The sequence below is a fragment of the Pristis pectinata genome, chromosome 13 (assembly GCF_009764475.1).
Source record: "Pristis pectinata isolate sPriPec2 chromosome 13, sPriPec2.1.pri, whole genome shotgun sequence".
In the NCBI taxonomy this organism is placed as follows: Eukaryota; Metazoa; Chordata; class Chondrichthyes; order Rhinopristiformes; family Pristidae; genus Pristis; species Pristis pectinata.
Genome location: NC_067417.1, coordinates 13,374,070 through 13,394,961, shown reverse-complemented (window position 1 = coordinate 13,394,961; position 20,892 = coordinate 13,374,070). Strand labels below are relative to the sequence as shown.

General features: G+C 42.8%; 1 protein-coding gene across 1 annotated transcript in view; it reads right to left on the bottom strand.

Annotated features, from left to right (window-relative positions):
- Positions 1–3,182: 3,182 nt before the first annotated feature.
- dusp22a (dual specificity phosphatase 22a) overlaps positions 3,183–20,892 on the bottom strand; it is a 119,492-nt gene continuing 101,782 nt past the window's right edge. The window contains exon 8 of the mRNA XM_052028491.1: positions 3,183–3,830. Coding sequence (XP_051884451.1) covers positions 3,624–3,830 — 207 coding nt within the window. The 3' untranslated portion in view covers positions 3,183–3,623. The remainder of the gene's footprint in view (positions 3,831–20,892) is intronic.

Sequence of the window (20,892 nt, the reverse complement as noted above, 5' to 3'; positions counted from 1 at the left end):
AGTAAACCACCGGATTTACTTGGAAAGAGAAAACATTGCTGGGGTGTAGGTGTAGAACAGGGGAATGATACTAATTAGACAGCTTGTTCAAAGAGCTGGCACAGGCACAATGATTCTTATACAAATGTCCCTAATCCATGCAGTGAGGTAAATCAGCATTATAGAATCAGCTTCAGTAATCTAGCTAAGAGTTTGAGCAGATCTGGGGTTTTCATGGACGGGAGGTGATTATTTTGACAACTTCTATCACTGCAACCTCTCAAAGGAAAGATTTGGTTTGGATTCAGCAATGCAAATACTGGCCGTATTGAGGTAGTTTGCATCTACTCATTCCGACCCTGGACTCCAGCTTCCTTTCCAACTTTGGCAGAGGAACGGTTCAACCTGTTAGTTATTACAGTCTGCTTTTCTTCAAGTAACTGAGCCTGTATTTTTTGGGTGAGGTCCCTGAGTGAGCTTGAACCGCAATTTAACAAACTTCTGGTGACATTAAACAGCTTCAGTTTCCTTTGCCAGTTCTGCAAATCCCCTGCAGTTATACTGGATTTTAGAATCATCATGCTGAGAGGCTCAGCAGCGAATTCTTCATGTCACAATAATAATCTGTATATTAAGCTAAATCAACCTTTCTGCATGGAGCAAAATATTTTTCAAGAACCTGAGCATTGGCTCTTAAATAAAGACAGATGCTGAAAATACTCAGCATATGAAGCAGCATCTGTGGAGGAAGAAACAGAGTTAGTGTTTCAGTTTGACAACACTAAGCTCACTGGAACACCCATCAGAACATCACAGTGTGCAATAGTTCTTTATCATTTCATTTTAAGAAATATTTTAAATGCCTTCATCATAAACTCTCCTTTTGATGCCAAAGGAAGGATGGAAAAACAGGACGCCATCTGATTCAAATGCATTTTTAATTGCATGTGCTAAATACACAGCAGAGTTGCCTCTGTGTGTGTTGTATCCACTCCTGAACTTCAGTTGATTTGACTTCAGTACAGCCAGTTTTGAATGTGAAATATAATATTGTGCACACCTTTTTACCCATTTAACACATGTAACCAGAGTCAAATATCTACCCTATATTTTCTTTAAATTACAGCACAGGAGAACTCATTTAGCCTAGTGTTCCTGATGGTTAAATCTGACCTCTTTGCAATGCGAAGGTTAAAATGAGGAAACAAGAACAATAGCTCCGAGAATGGCATAAGTTGCTCATTAGAATGAATAAATCACCAAGGAGTGGTTCAGGGCAGCTAAACTGGAGCTTTGTAGACAATGGAATAAAAGAGAGGAAAGTCCCTCTGCAGTGAGAAGCTGTAAGTTATAGTAGCTGACGGTATCATCAGCCACTCCAACACCATGACCATGCATGGAGGAGGAAGATCTGACCAGATACTTTTACTTTCCAATATGCATGATACCACTTCTCTAGATGCATCTGATGTACAGTCTCCAACTTCCATCCATACTGACCACAATACCCTCAAAATAACTCTCACAATATAAGGATTCGAGCTAAGCTGATGCTATGTAAATCTTGCAAAAATTGTTATAACATAGGGGCTAAATGGCTATGTCTGAAAACACAACTGAGGCAGGCAAAATCCTGACCAACATAATTAGCACAGGAGGCTCAATAAGAAAAATGGAAAAGACAATTTAACTTTAAACATTATATTGCCTTAGTAAGGGACTGTTTAAAAACACTAATAGTTATATTACTTAATGCAGATACACTTTAGTTTTCTAGGTTGTGAAAAAGTTGCAACTCTGAATCTCTAATGCCTCTATTTAATTGTGAAATAATATAATCTTTCTGGTCATTATCTCATCAACCTGTGCAGCACTAATCCAATGAGGCATCATAAAGACAATGAAGCTCTTGTCTTGATGAAAGTTCATGGACTTGTTGAATCATAGAGGCAAGTCATTCTCATTCTGTCAGAGCTACCTATCCTATTCTCACCTTTCAGCACTTTATCTGCAGCCCCACATACCACAGTTCTTCAAGTACACCAGGCACTTGTTTAATCCTTTAAGGCAAAGAGCTTCAGACCCTTGCCTCGGGATGAAAAATACTTTCCACATCTCCCCTACAATCATTTTACAAATATGCCCTTTAGTTTTTAACCTTTCAGCTAAGGAAATTAGATCCTTCCTCTTTACTCTATGTCAGCAAGTCATAATTTTATACATGTACATTTCTAAGAACAAAAAAAGCCACCTCAATCTCCCAGAATGATAGAATTTGGCTCAATTGATTTTATATCTTTCAGTCTAAGTTCTCCAGCAATGAGGGAGCACTGCCCATGGTTGTTATGCAATATTATAAACATGTTGTTGTCTTTGCAATTTTTCCCACAATATGTGATATATTGCAGCTGTTAATGATTAGCCTGGAGTTAACAAATAAATACCGATTATACAAAAGACCAATGTAAAATGTTCCTGGCGAGTAGCTTATCTGATTATGAGTGGAAGAGGCATGATTTTCTGAATTTGGCCCTCAGTTAGCACCAGATCAACAACTTATGTAGCACCTTTAGTGTTGTGAAATTTCCCAAGTGTGATAAGCAGCACCAAGCTGAAGAAGACATTGACCAGAAACATGGTCAAAGAATTGGAACTAAAGATGTACCTTACAGGAAAGAGAGAGAGAGAGAAAATGGAGAGCCAGAGAGGTTGAAGGAAGGTGTTCCAACATCTTGGCAGCTGCAAGGGTGGTACAGTGGTGCAGCTCAGAGCCGCTACCTCACTGCGCCAGAGACTCGGGTTCAAACCTGACCCTGGGTGCTGTCTGTGTGGAGTTTGCACGTTTCCCTGTGACTGCGTGGCTTTCCTCCAGGGGCTCTGGTTTCCTCCTACATCCCAAAGGCGTGTGGGCTGGTAGATTAATTTGGCCACCGTAAACTGCCTCTCGTGTGGAGGTGAGTGGTAGAATCTGGGGAGGAGTTGATGAAAATGTGGGGAGAATAAAAAATGGGATTAATGTAGGATTAGTGTAAATGGGTGGTTGATGCTTGGCATGGACTAGGTGGGCCAAATGGCCTGGTTCTGTGCTGTATCTGTCTGTGACTCTAATGAAAGCAGATGCTAATGTTGGGGTAGAGGAAGTGGTGCGTCTTCAAGAGGTCAGTCACTGCGGCATTTTTAAGAAAATTTACCAACACCACAGCCCAAATTTTGAATTTTATTTTACACATTTAAAAATTTAAGACTAAAGAAAATACAACTGCTGACCTGCATAGCGAATAAAATATTGGCATTTTAAAACACTGTCAATGTCTTCTTGTAAAAGTGGTAACATTGTCCATTGTTAAATAAATTCAAGGCAAACAGGAATTCGCCCAAAGATATCAGAGCAAGCATCTGTTCTGAATAAAGAAAAGGAGCTGAGCTAATACAACTGAACACAAATTGTAGTTAGGCACTTGGTTTAAGAAAAGGCACAACTCTCACAATGTAGCTAAGGGAAACTGCCAGTGATAAACAAAAGAGAGGACAGTGTGTATGCATAATACTCTGCATCGTATTGCACCATTGGTTTATATTCTACATATATTCCTGCTAATTTACAATGAATAAAATGACATGGGGCAATCAGGCACTGATTCCTATTATCTGTTCGCCCAGTCATGGCTGCTACTGCCATAGGCTTTGTAAGGGAGAGGGTACACATTTGCTGATTGGTCTGTGCCTTGTTGCTCCGCATATCTCGGATGCTGCTGTTTCTGTTTCTCGTTGTACTGTGACACCAGCTTCCCTATCTCCTGCTTGTCATTAAATCGATTTTCGCCATATTCTGTCTGAAGCCATCTCCGATACTGAAACAAGACAGGCAGAGATAAACAGTTTACTTTTTTCTCCTCCTTTGAAAACACACAAAGACAGATTTATCAGAGGTTTGCTGCCACTATACAAGCCCAAGCATGCATAGGATTTCCTGTTGCTGGTCATTAATGCATTCCAGGAGCATTCACTATGTAGCTCTCACATCTCTTGAATCAGAAAGTTCAAGGGCTCGAACACAAAATCTATACTGCTCAATTCCCGAAGGTTGGCCTCATTCCTGATGTTTTGTTTTAAACTGCACAGTGTCAGGGCTTTAAGGTGAAAACCTTACAAGGCGTCATACTGGTGAGCAACTAGACTCTTGCACTCCCTACCCAATCCTGGGCGTGACTGGGACACCCTTCCCACCAAGCCCAGACTCCACATTGTTCAGAAGCACCTATGGCTGGGAGAGAGTAGGAAGGAAGAAGAGAGGGAAGAGGAGTAGTGAGCCAGAGAGAAGAGGAAGTAGAGAGAGGCACAGAAGGGAGTTGAGGGAGCAAGGAGGGAAAAGATGGGAAGGTGTTTGGAGACAGATGGGAAGGGGAGCAGCGGGAGGACAGGGAAGGGAAAGGGGAGAGAGTGGGAGGGGGCAGTGGAGAGCGAGAGGAAGGGGAAAGGAGAGAAAGGGAACAGGGAGAAAGGGGGAGTTGGACAGGAGGGAAAGAGGGAGAGAGGAGGAAAGGGGAGAGAATGAGGCGGGACAAGGGGGGACAGTAAGAGGAGATGAGAGAGAGGGTAGGAAGAGAAAGGGTGAGGGGAAAGTGAGGAAGGTGAAAGGGTTGGAAAGGGATGGGGGAAGGGCAGGCGAGGGGGGTGATGCTGGGAACAATCTGAGAGGGGGAGAGGCTGGGAAGGGAGGAGAGAGGAGGGGAGAGGGGATGGAAAGAGGATCGAGAGAGGAAGGAAGCAAGATTGTAGAGGGGAAGTTGGATATACTGGGACAGGTTAGAGACAAGGGAAGAGCAAGGAGGTGGGGGCAGAGAGGAAATGAGAGTGAATGTGTACTGAGCGGGTGGAGAGGGGAAAGGGAGAGGGATAGGAGAGGGAAGGGGACAAAGGTAGACAGTGGAGGAGAGAAAGGGAAGAGGGGGGAAGAGGGAGAGGGGGAAGAGGGAGTTAGAGGGGAAGGAGGAGAAGACAGCAGGGAATGGGAGAGAATGGGAGCAAGAATAAGGAAAGGGGAAAGAGAGGGAGGAAGGAGAGTGGAAGAAAAAGAGAGGGTAAAGGGAGAAGATGGAGAGATAAGGATAGAGGAAAAAGGGAATGGAAAGAGAGAGGAAGGGGAGGGGTTTTTAATCAAACACATACCAGTGTATATCCAGCAACTGATTGGTTGTGTTGATACTCAGATCCAATAGCACACAAGTGAATCAAGTTTCATTTCAAAACTGCATATCCCAAGAACACAATGAATTCCTTCCAATATATTTTCCCACTTATTCCTCAAACCAGTACTCTTAGTGGTATTTTTAGTTCTTTTGAGAAATGTACCCTTAACTGGAAGTGAGAAGAAGTGTCCTTACACTGTGATGGCAGTCTGTGTTTTATCTCAAAGTACATTCCCCAACTCAACCATGGGGGCCCAATACTACTCAGATAGGAGTGAAGTAGCACAGCAGTAAGCTATAGATCTAGTAATCCAGAGTCCTTTTGACATGAGTTCAAATCCCACCACAGTTGCTGGAAAATTGAAATTGTTAATTAAATAATTGAAATAATAAACTGGAATTAGTAATGATAACCGTGAAACCACCGGATTGTAATAAAAGGCCTTCTCCCTCAGGGCACCCATCTACTCTATATCTGATTCCAGACATAGAGTCTTAAATGCAGGTGATACCAACAGGCCATGAATTAATAGAGGCCACTGCCTGCTCAGGGCTGGAATATGCTTTGGGCCATATACATGGACTCATACAACATGGAAACAGGCCCTTTGACCCTCTGCATCTGCACACTCCCTTCACATGATAATTATGCATGACAGGACAATGTATCACCGTCTCTTAAATGAATCCAAATTACATCTCAAATAATGGAAGACCATTCAAAGACCTGGTGACTGCACCTGAGGATCCAGCACCATTTAGCAAATAATAAATCCCCTTTTACTGGAACATTGCTTTGCCATCTCTACTTCCTTTATTTAAATTAAAAACTATATTCCAGTAACACAGTTTAGAGTCATAGAGTCATACAGCATGGAAACAGGCAAGTCAGCCCATGCAGTCTGCACTGACCATCAAGTACCATCTACACTAATCCTGCACTAATCCCATTTTATTCTCCCCATATTCCTATCATTTAGTATTCTTATATAACTCTGTAATCATCATTCTTCCTTTACAATCTTTCCTGATAATTATGACACAGGAGATTAATCTCCCAAGGTGTCACCACACTTCCTCCAAACCATGAATCCCTCACTCGTGTTTCAACAATCATCTAGCCTCGCCTTGCAGTCTGATTAGCACTGTAAGTTAACATCATATACCCTCTCTTTATAATGGTGTCGGACTTAACAGTGTACTTATTGGTTGGATGTACTTGGCATTAAAGCTCTCAAAATGTTTATTTCTCTTCGTATGCTTTTTAACATCAGCACCATTTATGTTAGTTCATTTAGTGATTTCTGAGATTTTCTCTGATTCCAGAGACTCTTCCAGGTTGCAGTCAGTAGAAAATCATCCCATTTTGCATTGAATTCAGAAAAGACCCACAGTTCTGCAGCACATTGCACCTCCCTTTCAGAATACCCACTCTAGAGCCAATGAAGTATTCTGAAATGTAGCCAGTTTGGTATTGGTTATTGTTTATTATTGTCACATGTACCAAGATATTGTGAATCTTTATAGTGAATTTAAATTAAATCTACATCCCTCCCTGCCTTCTGAAGCCTCCAAAGTATCAAATATCTTTGATATCAAATACCCCACCAACCCCAGATTTCTTGCATATTTCCTGCTGGCTGTTTTCTACATGGTGAAATGGAGGGAGAAATGTTATTATTGTTGAACTGTCATTGGCACCTGGAACCAGCAATATTTATTACATATGACACATAAGGAGGCCATTCAGTCCGTCAGATCCCATTCTGACTCCCAGGACAGCATTCAATCCCATCCTCCACTCCTAGTTTCCTTATAGTCCTGCTACTTTATTTTCTCTCATATACCCATCAACTCGCTTTTGATTCTTTTTGCCACTTATCTGGAGCCAATTAACCTACCTGTATGTCTTTGTCATGTGTGAGGAAGAGGGAGTTCCCAGCAGAAACTCACTCTGCAGACACCATCTGAGGCCGGGATGGAACCTGGGTCCCTGCAGCTGTGAGGAAGTAGAGCTAACTGCTGCACCACCATGCCACCATTGTTTCCCTCTTGTCCACAGAGCAAGCTACAGCTTTCACACGCCTGACGCCAGACTCCAAAACAAACACTACTCCAAACATTGTCACAGGAAGAGATTGCCAGGTGGACAGAGGAAAAGATTAAAGAATGTGCTCAACACTTCCTTGAAAAAAATGCTTCATCCCCACTGATTCCTGGGAACCTCTAACTGCCCAAACTGAAGAATGAGTATTCAAGGTGGAGCTGAGAACCTTGGGGCCACATATCAGGACCCCAGCATAAAAGGCAAAAGGAGCACACCACCTCACAAACTATCCACCCACCTGCCCCATTAGGCACCTTCTGAAGTTCCACATTGGCCTCAACAGTCACCTCAAACCCACAGAACTACAGAGGAAGCAAGTCATCCTCAATCCTGAGAGACTGCCTAAGAAGAAGTAGGAAATAAGGTGCAACACAAGAGGCGATGGAGGAACTCAGCGGGTAGTGGCTTGAATTGGTCAAGGGCCAAGTGTATGTCAAAGGAGATTAAATTGTGACAACAAAAGACATGAGTCAGACCGCTGTCGAGAAAGATATTGTTGATCTTTGAGTACAAGAACGAACAATGATTGTAACTTTAGGAATTATAACTTTCATTTAAAAGGGAAGGAAAATTGGCCATTTTCTTTGCAAAAGTAGAAACTTTAATGTGGCTTAATGAAAGTTTTAAAGACAACAGAAAAAAATGATCTAACTGTCCTGGATGTGCTGTTGAATGTGATCAAGAGTTTCCACATCAGCCCAATAAAATAGGTAGGTGAGAATAAAGTGAAAATTCGGAGGTCAGAACATTTCCTTAGTCACATAATCTAAGCACAGGAATAAAAACGTATTGTACTCTGCTTCTGAAATTCAGCTCATTTGACTTCAAGGGACTGAATTTTGTAATGGAAGTACGATGCTCAAATACTGCTACATCATGCATTTGGCCTCAAGTGACTGAGGAGAGGATGAATTTCTACTCTATCCTGTTTTATCACCAGCTGTGGATTCTGTCTATTGAGCCTGTAAGAATTAAACTGACATCTGAAAGTTAATGTAATCTTTAAGCAAAGTGCTTCTTTGTTGACAGGTATACATAAAAAGTCCCATGGTATTATCTCAAGGGAGACCCTGGGAAATATCCACAGTATCCTAATTAATAATTGCAGAATATTGAGTCACCATGATATAAAACATTATACCAACATGTAATTTTGATTTAATGCAACATAAGAGCGATGTTTGTGGGAGCTTGCTGTGTACAGTGGGTTATCATACTTCCCATACGATGTCTGTAAGTACATTTCAGAATCAGTCATAAAACACTCTAAGGGTCGTGAAAAGTTGTATGTAAATGTAAGTCTTTCTTTCTGAATGAGTCTCCATTTAACAAGGGTGCATTCATATTAGAGCACATACAGTATCTATGAATGGTACAGAAATGCTTCAGTGGATGTTTACTTACAAGATTTTATATGGGAATTTCCACTGGAATTTCCCCCTCCTGCTGTTTGCCTGAAATTCATTTTGTAACCATGAAAAAATTTAACTCTTTATGACAATCCCTTTTTTTTCCCTCATGCATTTTCACAAATGTGGCATCACTGATGAGGCCACCATCTGTTGCCCATTCTTAAAATGGCCTTGAGAAGGTGGCAGTGAGCTTTCTTCTTGAACTGCTGCAGTAAAGAGAACACCGAATGGATTGAAAAGCTATTTCAGTGGGCAATGAAGAGTCAACCACTCTGCCGCTCAGATAAAACTGGCAGCTTCCTACCCGGAAAGACATTAGTGAAGCAGATTTTTTTTTAAATAATCCAGTAGTTTTATGATTACAAGGCCATTTTTTTAAAATTTCAGATTATTTAACTGACTAAATTTATTCCACTACTTCCATGGTAAGATTTAAACTCACATGTCTATTTTGTTAGTCCATGCCTCTAGATTACCAATCTAATAATTCAATCACTGCATCACTATCATACTTCATCATCAAACACATGGCAGGTATAGGGAACTAAAGACAAGCGAGGTTCATCAGGAGTGCAAAAAGTGTAGGGAGGTGCATAAATAAGAAATTGGAAAGGCAAGGAGGGGTCACAAAATATCACTGGCAGACAGGATTAAGGTTAATCCAAAGACTTTCCATAAGTATATTAAGGGCAAAAGTATTGTGTACAGTTTTGGTTACCCTGTTATAGGAAAGACATCATTAAGCTGGAAAGAGTGCAAAGAGGATTTATGAGAGTGTTGCCCAGACTTGAGGGCCTGAGTTATTGGGAGAGGTTGGGCAGGCTAGAACTTTATTCCTTGGAGCGTAGAAGACTGAGAGGTGGTCTTATAGAAGTGTACAAAATCATGAGGGGCATCGATAGGATGAATGCACATCATCTTTTACCCAGGGAAAGCGAATCAAAAACTAGAGGGCATAGGTTTAAGGTGAGAGGTGAAAGATTCAAAAGGGACCTGAGGGAACTTCTTCAAGTTGAGAATGGTGTGTATATGGAACGGGCTGCCAAAGGAAGTGGTTAAGGAAGGGACAATAACAATATTTAAAAGACACTTGGACAGGTACATGGAAAGGAAAGGTTTAGAGGGATATGGGCCAAATGCAGGCAGATGGTACCAGTTTAGATGGGCATCTTGGTCTGCATGCACATTGGGCCAAAGGGCCTGTTTCCATGCTGTATTACTCTATGACTTTATAACCAGGGAAAGAGTAGGTCCCATTATGGACAACAGGGGCAATTTGTGTATGGAGCCAGAAGGTATAGAAGTGATCTTAAATGAATACTTATCATCAGTCGTTACTAAGGAAACAAACTCTATAGTTGGAGAATTTAGGGAAGGGGAAGGTGAAAGTCTAGTGCAAGTCTCAATAAATAAAGAGGATGTAATCAATGCCTTGGCGGGCTTAAAGGTTGAAAGATCCCCAGGGCCAGATGAGATCTATCCCAGGCTAAAGTGAGAGGCAAGGAGAGATACTCTCGGCCTTTAACTGAGAGTTTTAAATCCTTGCTGATAAGTGAGGTTCCTGTTGCCTGGAGGACAGTAAATATGGTCTCCCCTTTCAAGAGGGGCAGCAGAGAAAAACCTGGTAATTATAGACCTGTGAACCTAGTAGGGAAGTTATTGGGGAAAATGCTGAGGGACAGGATTAATAATCACCTGGAAAGACAGGGTCTACTCAGAAATGGCCATCATTTCTTTGTCAAGGGCAGATCCTGTCTGACCAATCTGATTGAGGGCAGAGCAGTAGATGTGGTTTACACGGACTTCAGTAAGGCTTTTGGCAATGTCCCACATGGAAGACACATCCAAAATGTTAGTGCCCATGGGATCCAGGACAATTTGGCAAACTGGATTCAAAATTGGCTCTGCAATGGGAGACAGAAGATGATGGTACAGAGTTGTTTTAGTGATTGGAGCCCGTTACTAGTGGTGTTCCTCAGGAATCGGTGCTGGGACCTTTGCTGTTTGAAATATATGTGAATTATTTTGAATATGGATGTAGGAGGCATGATAAGTAAGTTCACAGATAACACAAACATTGCCTGAGTTATAGACAGTGTAGAGGGTGATCTTGGACTACAGAGTGATACTAATGTGTTGGTGAAAAGGGCTGATAAATGGCAGGTGGCGTTCTATCCAGGTAAATCTGATGTGATGCATTCTGGGAGTACTAATAAGGCCAGGACATGTATCATGAATGGTAGGGAGCACTGACGAACAGAGGGATCTTGGAGTACAAGTCCAGGGATCCTTGATGGTGGCAACACTATTAGATAATGTGGTTAGGGTGGCATATGGGTTACTACCCTTCATTAGTCAGGGCATTGAATACAAAAGCAGAAAGGTTATGCTCCAACTTTATAAAACTTTGGTTACATCTCAACTGAAGTATTGAAGGCAGTTCTGAGTGCCACTCAATAAGGATCATAGAGTATTCCAGCACAGAATCAGACCCTTTGGCCCAACTGGTCCATACGACCAAGATTCCCATCTAAGCCAGTCCCACTTGCAAGTATGTGACAGCGCTAGAGAGGGTGCAGAGGAGATTCACCAGAATGTTGCCTAGGATGGAGCAGTTCAGTTATGAGTAGAGATTAGAGAGGAAGAGGTTAAGAGAACTATGACTGAAGTATATAAAGTTATGACTGACGTATATATAAATATAAAAATAGATAGGCTAGATTACAGGAAAATTTTTCCCCATATCAGAGGTAGACAAAACAAGAAGATACAGATTTAGGATGAGGGGGAAGAGGTTCAGAGGAGAAATGAGGGGGACCTTTCTCACTCATTGAGCAGTGAGTACCTGGAAAGGACTGCCTGAGAGGGTGGTTGAAGCAGGGTTGCTGACAGCATTTAAGAAGTCTCCAGATGAGCACTTGAATAGTTTACACGTAGAAGTGTATCACCCAAGTGCTGGGAGCTGGGATCAGCGCAGATGGGTGCCCACTGGTCGGTGTGGATGTGGTGACCTGAATGGCCTGTTTCCATGCTGTACATCTCTGACTCTACGATCTGCCTTCCTCCCAAGAGGTGCGTAGAGATATGGATCCTCCAGTGTTTCATCCTTTAAGGCAAGACATCCGTGGACATTATTAGCACAGTGCCGCAGGTCCACCCCACCAGAATAACCCTGCCAGCTAATCTAACACTGAGACTTAGGAGTAAGAGATCAATGTTTTCTTAGGTGCAGTTTGAAACTGTGCAGATTTCAGGGTTTGAGCCTCCCTTCTTGGAATTTTCACGCCTTTGCCAAAGTATACAGCTGTCCAGACATTTGTGCCTCTGGTTCCAGGCCTTGAGGGAGATGAATCCAAGGCAGCATGGATCTATCTACCTTCTTCTGAATCAACAGAGAGTGTCTGAGTCCTGAATGCATCGTCACATCGAGGAGCTTCTTCAGTGCCAGAGGTTGCCTCACTGTAAAATTATTTAATGTGCTTTGTGTTTGTATGTTTTCAATAAAACATAAGGGTGCGGCTAATTGCTGCATCACTGCAATTGGAGTTCATGGTTTTAACAAATATTTTTTATTATTATATGTTACAGAGATAGAGAGGTTGGGAGAGAAAAATGTTAACTACAAGAGACATGATGTTACAAAGGATGTCAGGGCAGGAGTGGATATTGAATATTCCTGGTTTTCGGTGTTTTAAGAGGGATAGGGAAGGGGGAAGAAGAGGAGGAGGGGTGGTGATACTGGTCAGGGACACTGTTACGGCTGTGGAATGAATGGATGTTGTGGAAGGGTCATCTCTAGAGTCCATATGGGTGGAAGTAAGGAACAAGAAAGGAGCAGTTACTCTACTAGGAGTATTCTATAGGCCCCCTGGTAGCAGTAGAGATATAGAGGAGCAGATTGGCAGGCAGTGTTTGGAGAGAAGCAAAGATAACAGTGTTGTTATAATGGGAGACTTCAACTTCCCAAATATAGACTGGAACCTGCTTAGTGCCAAAGGTTTAGATGGGATGGAATTTGTTAAATGTGTCCAGGAGGGATTCCTGACACAGTATGTCGACAGGCCGACTAGAGGGGATGCCATGCTAGGTCTAGTTTTAGGAAATTAACCGGGACAGGTGAAGGATCTATTGGTGGATGAGCATTTGGGGGACAGTGACCATTGCTCCATAACCTTTAAAATTGTCATGGACAGGGACAGGTGCAGAGAGGACAAGAAGATATTTAACTGGGGAAGGGCGAACTATGAGGCTATAAGGAGAGAACTTGGGAGTGTAAATTGGGATGTCCTTTTTGAAGGGAAATGTACCATGGAGATGTGGTCGATGTTCAGGGATCTTATGCAGGATGTTAGGGATAAATATGTCCCGGTGAGGCAGAGAAGGAATGGCAGGGTGAAGGAACCATGGGTGACGAGAGAGGTGGAACGACTAGTTAGGGAGAAGAAGGTAGCATACATAAGGTATAAGCAGCAAGGTTCAGACAGGGCCCGTGAGGAATATAGAGTAGCGAGGAAGGAACTTAAGAAAGGGCTGAGGAGAGCAAGAAGGGGACATGAAAAGGCGTTGGCTAGTAGGGTTAAGGAAAATCCCAAGGCCTTTTTCACGTACGTGAAGGGTAGGAGGATGGCTAGGGTAAAGGTAGGTCCGATTAAAGACAAAGGTGGGAGAATGTGCCTGGAGGCGGCGGAAGTGGGAGAAGTTCTCAAAGAGTACTTCTCTTCGGTATTCACCGAGGAGAGGGGTCTTGATGACACGGAAGGGAGTGCTGGTAAGGGTAATGTTCTCGAGGTTGTAGATATCAAGAGAGAGGATGTGTTGAAGTTGTTAAATAATATCAAGATGGATAAATCTCCAGGGCCTGACGGGATTTTCCCCAGGCTGCTTCAAGAGGCGAGGGAGGAGATTATTGAACCGCTGGTAAGGATCTTTGAGTCCTCGTTGTCCACGGGGATGGTGCCGGAGGATTGGAGGGTGGCGAATGTTGTCCCCTTGTTCAAAAAAGGTAGTAGGGATAGTCCAGGGAATTACAGACCGGTGAGCCTTACGTCTGTGGTGGGTAAGCTGTTAGAAAGGATTCTAAGGGATAGGATCTATGAATACCTGGAGAATCATGGACTGATAGGGACAGCCAGCATGGCTTTGTGAAGGGAAGATCTTGCCTCACAAGCCTGATAGAGTTCTTTGAGGAGGTGACGAGGAAGATTGATGAGGGTAGTGCAGATGATGTGGTCTACATGGATTTTAGTAAGGCGTTTGATAAGGTTCCTCATGATAGGCTTCTTCAGAAGGTCAGAGGCCAAGGGATCCAGGGAAGCTTGGCTGTGTGGATTAGGAATTGGCTTGCCTGTAGAAAGCAGAGGGTTGTGGTGGAAGGAGTGCCCTCGGATTGGAGGGCAGTAACTAGTGGTGTCCCGCAGGGATCGGTTCTGGGACCTCTACTTTTTGTAATATTTATAGATGACTTAGATGAGGGGGTGGAAGGCTGGGTTAGTAAGTTTGCGGACGACACTAAGATCGGCGGTGTTGTGGATAGTGTGGAGGGCTGTCGGAACTTACAGAGGGATATTGATAGGATGCAGAGCTGGGCTGACAAGTAGCAGATGGAGTTCAATCCGGAGAAGTGTGAGGTGGTACACTTTGGAAGGACAAACTCCAGGACAGAGTACAAGGTAAATGGCAAGCTACTTGGCAGTGTAGAGGAGCAGAGGGATCTGGGGATTCATATTCACAGTTCACTGAAAGTTGCCTCACAGGTGGATAGAGCAGTTAAGAAAGCCTTTGGGAGGTTAGCTTTCATAAATCGTGGGATTGAGTTTAAGAGCCGTGAGGTGCTGATGCAGCTTTACAAAACTCTAGTTAGACCACACTTAGAGTACTGTGTTCAGTTTTGATCGCCGCATTATAGGAAGGATGTGGAGGCGTTGGAGAGGGTGCAGAGGAGATTTACCAGGATGCTGCCTGGATTAGAGCCTATGGAATATGAGGAGAGGCTTAAGGTGCTAGGGCTTTATTCACTGGAAAGGAGAAGGATGAGAGGAGACATGATAGAGGTATATAAAATATTGAGAGGAATAGATAGACAGCCAGCACCTCCTTCCCAGGGCACCAATGCTCAAGACGAGGGGGCATGGCTTTAAGGTTATGGGTGGGAGGTTCAGGGGAGATGTCAGGGGGAGGTTTTTCACCCAGAGAGTGGTTGGTGCATGGAATGCACTGCCTGGGGTGGTGGTGGAGGCAGATACATTGGACAGGTTCAAGAGTTTGTTGGATAGGCACATGGAGGAATGTGAGATAGAGGGATATGCAGGAGGAAAGGGTTAGATAGTGTGAGGGTGGTTTGATGGACGGCACAACATGGTGGGCTGAAGGGCCTGTTTTGTGCTGTATGGTTCTATGGTTCTATGGTTTTTGGTTATCTGTGTCATGATAACTCAGTATTTTGGGGCAGATGAATTGGGAGACAGATGTAGACTATGTTCCCCGGTCACTCAATCTTCACCCATTGAGATAGTCAGGCAAAAATGATTTGTGCTTGCCAATGAGCATGGTGCATGTATAAATATTGACATATATATTAAATATATCGATAGAGTGCTTGCACGTACATTAGGAGTCCTTTATGAACTTTCTGCCTGGGAGCCATTTGTTTTTGATTTCTTGGATCTCCCCAACAGTGGAAAGAGGGTTTGGCTGCTGGGAATGTTTGGAAACATTTGTTGCTGTTTTTACAAGAAGTCGTTCAAAGTACAGAATGAAAGCAAAACACTGCAGACATGGAAATCTGAATTAAAACAGTAAAGGAGGATTGGACTGTACCTCTCTCCACAGATGCTGACTGACCTGCTGAGTACTTCCAACATTGTCAGATGCTTAGATCTTCCTAAATGGACATCTGACCTTGTCGGCATTTCTTAAATGAAGGGGATGTGGTATCCTGATTTGACTCACTGTTGGCTTGTATCTCCGCTTCAGTAGATGGTTCTAAATCCAGCTCTGGAATAAGTTCATCATTGCCACTTTCTCCAATAAGTTCTGGTATGCTTGCTGCAATAATTTGTTCAACATGGTCATTCTGATCCATTCCTCAGTGCAAACAATGTATTGTTCAGTATGACAGGCATGTACCATCTCAGCAGTCTTCTCCTGCAGCCACTCAGGACTGAGGGTGACTTGCTGCTACTCCAGTTCTTTAGGTTTTGAGGTGGCAATGAGGCCAACATGGAACTGATAAGGCTTAAAATCGCCCACTTTATATCCCATGAGTTTAACATCAGTGTTAATCTAACATCAACAGGCATTCAGGCAGATTACTTGTGAGGAGAAGTAAATGTGCGATATACATTTTGAGAAGATTCCATAATAAAGTGTTCGGTCACCAGTGCTAAATGAGCATTATAGTATCAGCTATTGGTTACACTCACCACCTAATACTCCGAGCCATGGATTTGAATAGCTGCAAGGAAGTACAAGAGTCATTGATACCACCTGCTTAACACCAGGCAGGCTACCAGCATTCTGGGAACCTCATTCCAAGACCATCCAAAATATGATGTCATGGCCCAGGCGCATGTCAAACCGAATTCTGAGTTCTCTTTAAATGTGCAGTAACTAAAGTAACTGCTTCAGATACAGATGAATACTAGTGATATTGAATCAATTGCCTCTGCAGCTATAAGGAATGCTCAACTCCTTTGTTTTTATCTCTGACTTTTTCCAGATCTGGTCAAAGTTTGTCAACCTGAAGCATTAACTCTGTCTCTCTCCCCGCAAACATGGTCTGGTGAGTATTTCCAGTATTTCCTGCTTTATTTCAACAATGGCTCAGCTGGTAACATTTCCATGCCTCGGTTAAATGGTTACAGACAATTGAACACAAAACTGTCAGCTGACACTTGAGGGAGTGATGCGTTTTTATAACTGCTCACGTTAGCCTAAAAGAATCCATGGGATTATTTTAAAGAAGAACAGGATAGTTCTCTCCACTGTCCAGGCTAGTGTTTGTTCCTCAATGAACATCACAAAAATCGATACTCGGAAATACTTATCAGTGCAGACAGCATCTGTGGAGAGAGGAACAAAGTTAACCTTTCAGGTCAATTATCTATTCTAAAGTGAGGTCTCTGAACTGAGACATTAATGTTGTCTCTCTCCATAGATGTTGCCTGACTCCTTGAGTATTTCCAGCGTTCCGTTTTTATTTCACAAATACAGATCACCTGGTCATTACATCATGTTGCTTGTAGGAACTTGCAGTGTGCTAACTGGCTACCTCATTTTGTACATTACACAGTGACTATATTTCAAAAGTACTTCATGAGCTGTGTGATGCCCTCGGTTCTTGAAAGGCCTTGTATAAACACAAGTGCTCCTTTTGATTCTGGGTTGCCAACAGCTTCAAAAACTACCACAGGTCTTGTAATCATACACACACCAATTTGGAGAGCTATACCATTGATGATGATGGAAAGACTCGAAATCCTGAAATATTCGCTGTTCCAAACTGCATCAAAGGATACATTTATATTTTGTTCCCAAATCTTGCAGAATTAATTTAGCTGGCAGAATTTTTCTAGAGATGTGTTTGTGTCCCAAACATTAGGAAGAACAGTTATTAAAATGTCAGTCTTTCATCTTATTTATATTGTCACTCCCTTCCATGTAAATTCATATGCCTCTTGACCCCATTGCACGTTGCTTAGCAAGTGCTGTTAATTATTGCCATCTGATCAAACACAACTTGCTGTTAACTACTCAAATACGTACTACAAAGATGGACCTGCAAATTTGGATTCAGAAGCTACCTCCAACGATCTAGAGCCACTGGAACTAGCTGCAGCAGCGATGAGACCAGGAATGTGCCAAGATTACTAACTGGCTGTGTCACATTTATAAATATTTTGAGAACAGACTTCTGGCAAACTAGATCACTGCTGGTCATTCTATTACTTCACTGGAAGGTTGGCATCTGCTCTTAAATAAAATCTCACATGGGGAGAAACTCTTTTTAACCTCATTTTAGGGATGTGGACATAATTGGCAAGACAGGAATTGATTCCTATCCCCAACTGCTTAGAAAAGCTGTGGATCTCTATGTCAACTGGCTACAACCAGATGATGTTCTAGGCCACTTCAAAGAGCATCAACAACTCAGTCATGCTGATATAGGACTGGATTTTCATGTAATAACACAAGTTCCCTTATATCTCTCTATCGCTCCATAAATCTACCTTTTTGAACACTGATTACTAATATCTCTATTTCTGGCTCAGTGTCAAATGTTGTATAGTAATACTTTGGAACATTTTACTATGTTAAAGGAACAACCTAATATTATTGTTGAAACACAAGAGACCGCAGATGCTGGAATCTGGAGCAACAAACAACCTGTTGGAGGAGCTCAGTGGGTCGAGCAGCATCTCTGGGGGGGGGGGGGGGGGGGGGGGGGGGAGGGGGAGTCATCAACAATTCCTTTCCCTCCACAGTCTGTTGCTATAAGTTATTGTTCCTTCCTCAAAGGATTTTAGTGAACCAATTGGGTCAACAGCAGATCTGAATCAGAGGTGTAATCAGAGGTACATAAGATGTGCAAAAAATTTGACCATATCCACTTTCCATCTGGAAGATCAGTCACATTCCTCCATTTAATCAGCCCATTGATTCAGTTGTTATTCCAAAAGGAAATCTGCAGCTTACATTCAAATGTTAAGTCTCTTGGCAAAATCATATCACAAAATTATTCTGGCACAGTTATGGAGTTATTTTCCCCATATATCAGATAAGATTACAATAGCAGTTAACAATCTCTTCATTTTGGGATACATAAAATTGCTGGCAAGGTCCTGGAACAATAAATTCTAAAGGACCATCCCCACACCCATTCTGTCTCCACCATCCTATAATCAAGGAGAGTATGTCAACAGTCCAAAAGAACATGTTAGTTTCATTCCAGAAAATGTTTCTCTTATTAGTAAAAGAAATATTGTTAGCCCAATAGCAGAAGCATAAAACTCCAAAATAAATTCCACGTGGCTTCCTCACGGATTTAGCTAGTTCAAAATCCCCTATGGGACAATCAGGAAGCTTTTGGGGCTTACAATTGAGTTTTGTGGTCGCAGAACAAAGGAAAATAATACAATGGCAGACTCAACCAGAAGATCAAAGAGATGGAGCTTGAAAAACATAGTCTGTATGGTCTTGACATTTGGACACACAGTCCTGTTTTTTTTTGTGCAGTATGTCTGAAAATAACTTTTTTCCAAAGTGGAAGGTGACTGTGTCCATGCCCAGATCATATCATACTCTGGGACTTCAGATCAGCACCTTAGGTCGTAATTCATCCATGCATTATTGATGAAATTTTCACATCACTCACACACAGATGACATCATTTCCTCATACAATGTTCCTTTAAAGTGATGTCCAAGAAATAAGGCAACATTGCTGGGAGGAGCCCTCATTGCTGGGGAACTCCCAGAACAACCCTGTTCCAGTGGCACAACTAACTCTGGAAAAGTGTTATTGAAAAGGAGCAAATAAGAGCTGCTGGAGGAACTCAGTGAGTCAGGCAGCATCGGTAGATGGGAAATAGACAGTCACGTTTCGACTTGCAACCCTTCATCTGGACCTTTACCCGAACTCAGCTTTACATAAAAGGACACTCCAAGAGCAGCACCAAGCTCAATGTGGTAACCCAACCCAAGAAAATCCACTTTAGTTTTCTTTTTTAGCCTGCCTGGTCTCCTTGAGCACCCTAAACCCCACCACACAACTCTGCCAATCTTCACTTTCCCTTCACGATCTCCCAAAGACCACCCCCAGTCCTGAAAAGACAAACTACCCACAAGATGCTAGTTTCAGGTCAAGACCCTTCACCTGGACTGGGTTGTGAGCATCCAGCATCTCCTGTGTTACTCCAGATTCCAGCATCTGCAGTCTTTTATGTCTCTAAGTAAACTATTCCAGCCCCACAAGTCCCTGATGTTTGGGCGTCTCCACCCACCCCTCCAAGGACCTCAACCTTACCACTGTAACCTATGATCTATGGGCACCCATCTCACTTACCCCTGCCAAAATTTTCCATCTCCTGCCACCACCTGATCACTGTTGGCCACCAACCCTTTCCCTCGCCACTGGACCAGCCAAATCCCAGACTCACCATATGTTCTATTTCATGCTCTACAACATGAGAATGAAGGTGTTCAATAAGCAGATGGTGAACACTTTGAGCCTTGGGCATTACCAAATATTGCACCTTAATAGGTTGTATTAATGGTGCAGATCAATTCCCTGGGCCATGTGTTCCACCCTCATTACTTGACGTGTTAAGCTTCCTAATTTCTGCTAATATTTTGTCTTATCTGATCCCAGGTGTTTGCTCCAAAGTGTATGAATAACTGTAGTGGAAAGCAAACCAGATCCAAGTTACCTAAAACTTATGAATCTAAAGAAATTTTCACCTTTGTTATGTACTTCTTAAGTAACTGGGTCTGAGGAAAAGGCTCTGAAAATTGCCAAAATGTTGGGAATTTCAACTCCATCGAAGGGATAAGCAAATCTTCATCCTTGCAGCATTGAGGTAGTGCTGCACTATGTCAGAGATGCCCTCTTTTAAACAAGTCATATAACCAAATCCCAGTCAGTTCTCTCAAATGAACATTAAAGAAACCTCAGCATGATTCAGATGATCTCCCCAGTGTTCTGAACACTATATGTCCTTCAGCCAGCAACACTGAAAAAGATTAGGTACTGCCGGCAAATTGTTTCCCCTCTGTCCCTTTTCTCTCTCTTCCTCATCTACCTAGCCCCCATCACCCTGTCTCTTTCCCCGCCTCCACCCACTTAACTACCCATCACCCACGCACTCCTCTCACTGGTTCCCCTCCCCTATTGCTCCCATTTACCCTCCCCACCCCCCTCCCTTTATTCCATGCTCCACCTTCCTCTCCTATCAGATTCCATCTCCTTCAGCCTTTTGCCACTTCCACCTATCATCTCCCAGCTTCTAGCACTTTTCCTACTCTTCCCTCCCCCATCTGCCTATCACCCCTCCTCACCTGGATCCACCAATCACCTGCCAGCTCTTGCTGCACCCCTTCCCTCCATCTCTTTATACTGACTATCTCCCCTCTGTCTTTCAGGCCAGATGAAGGGTCTTGAACCAATCTGTCAACTGTCCATTTCCCTCTGTAGATGGTGTCTCACCCGC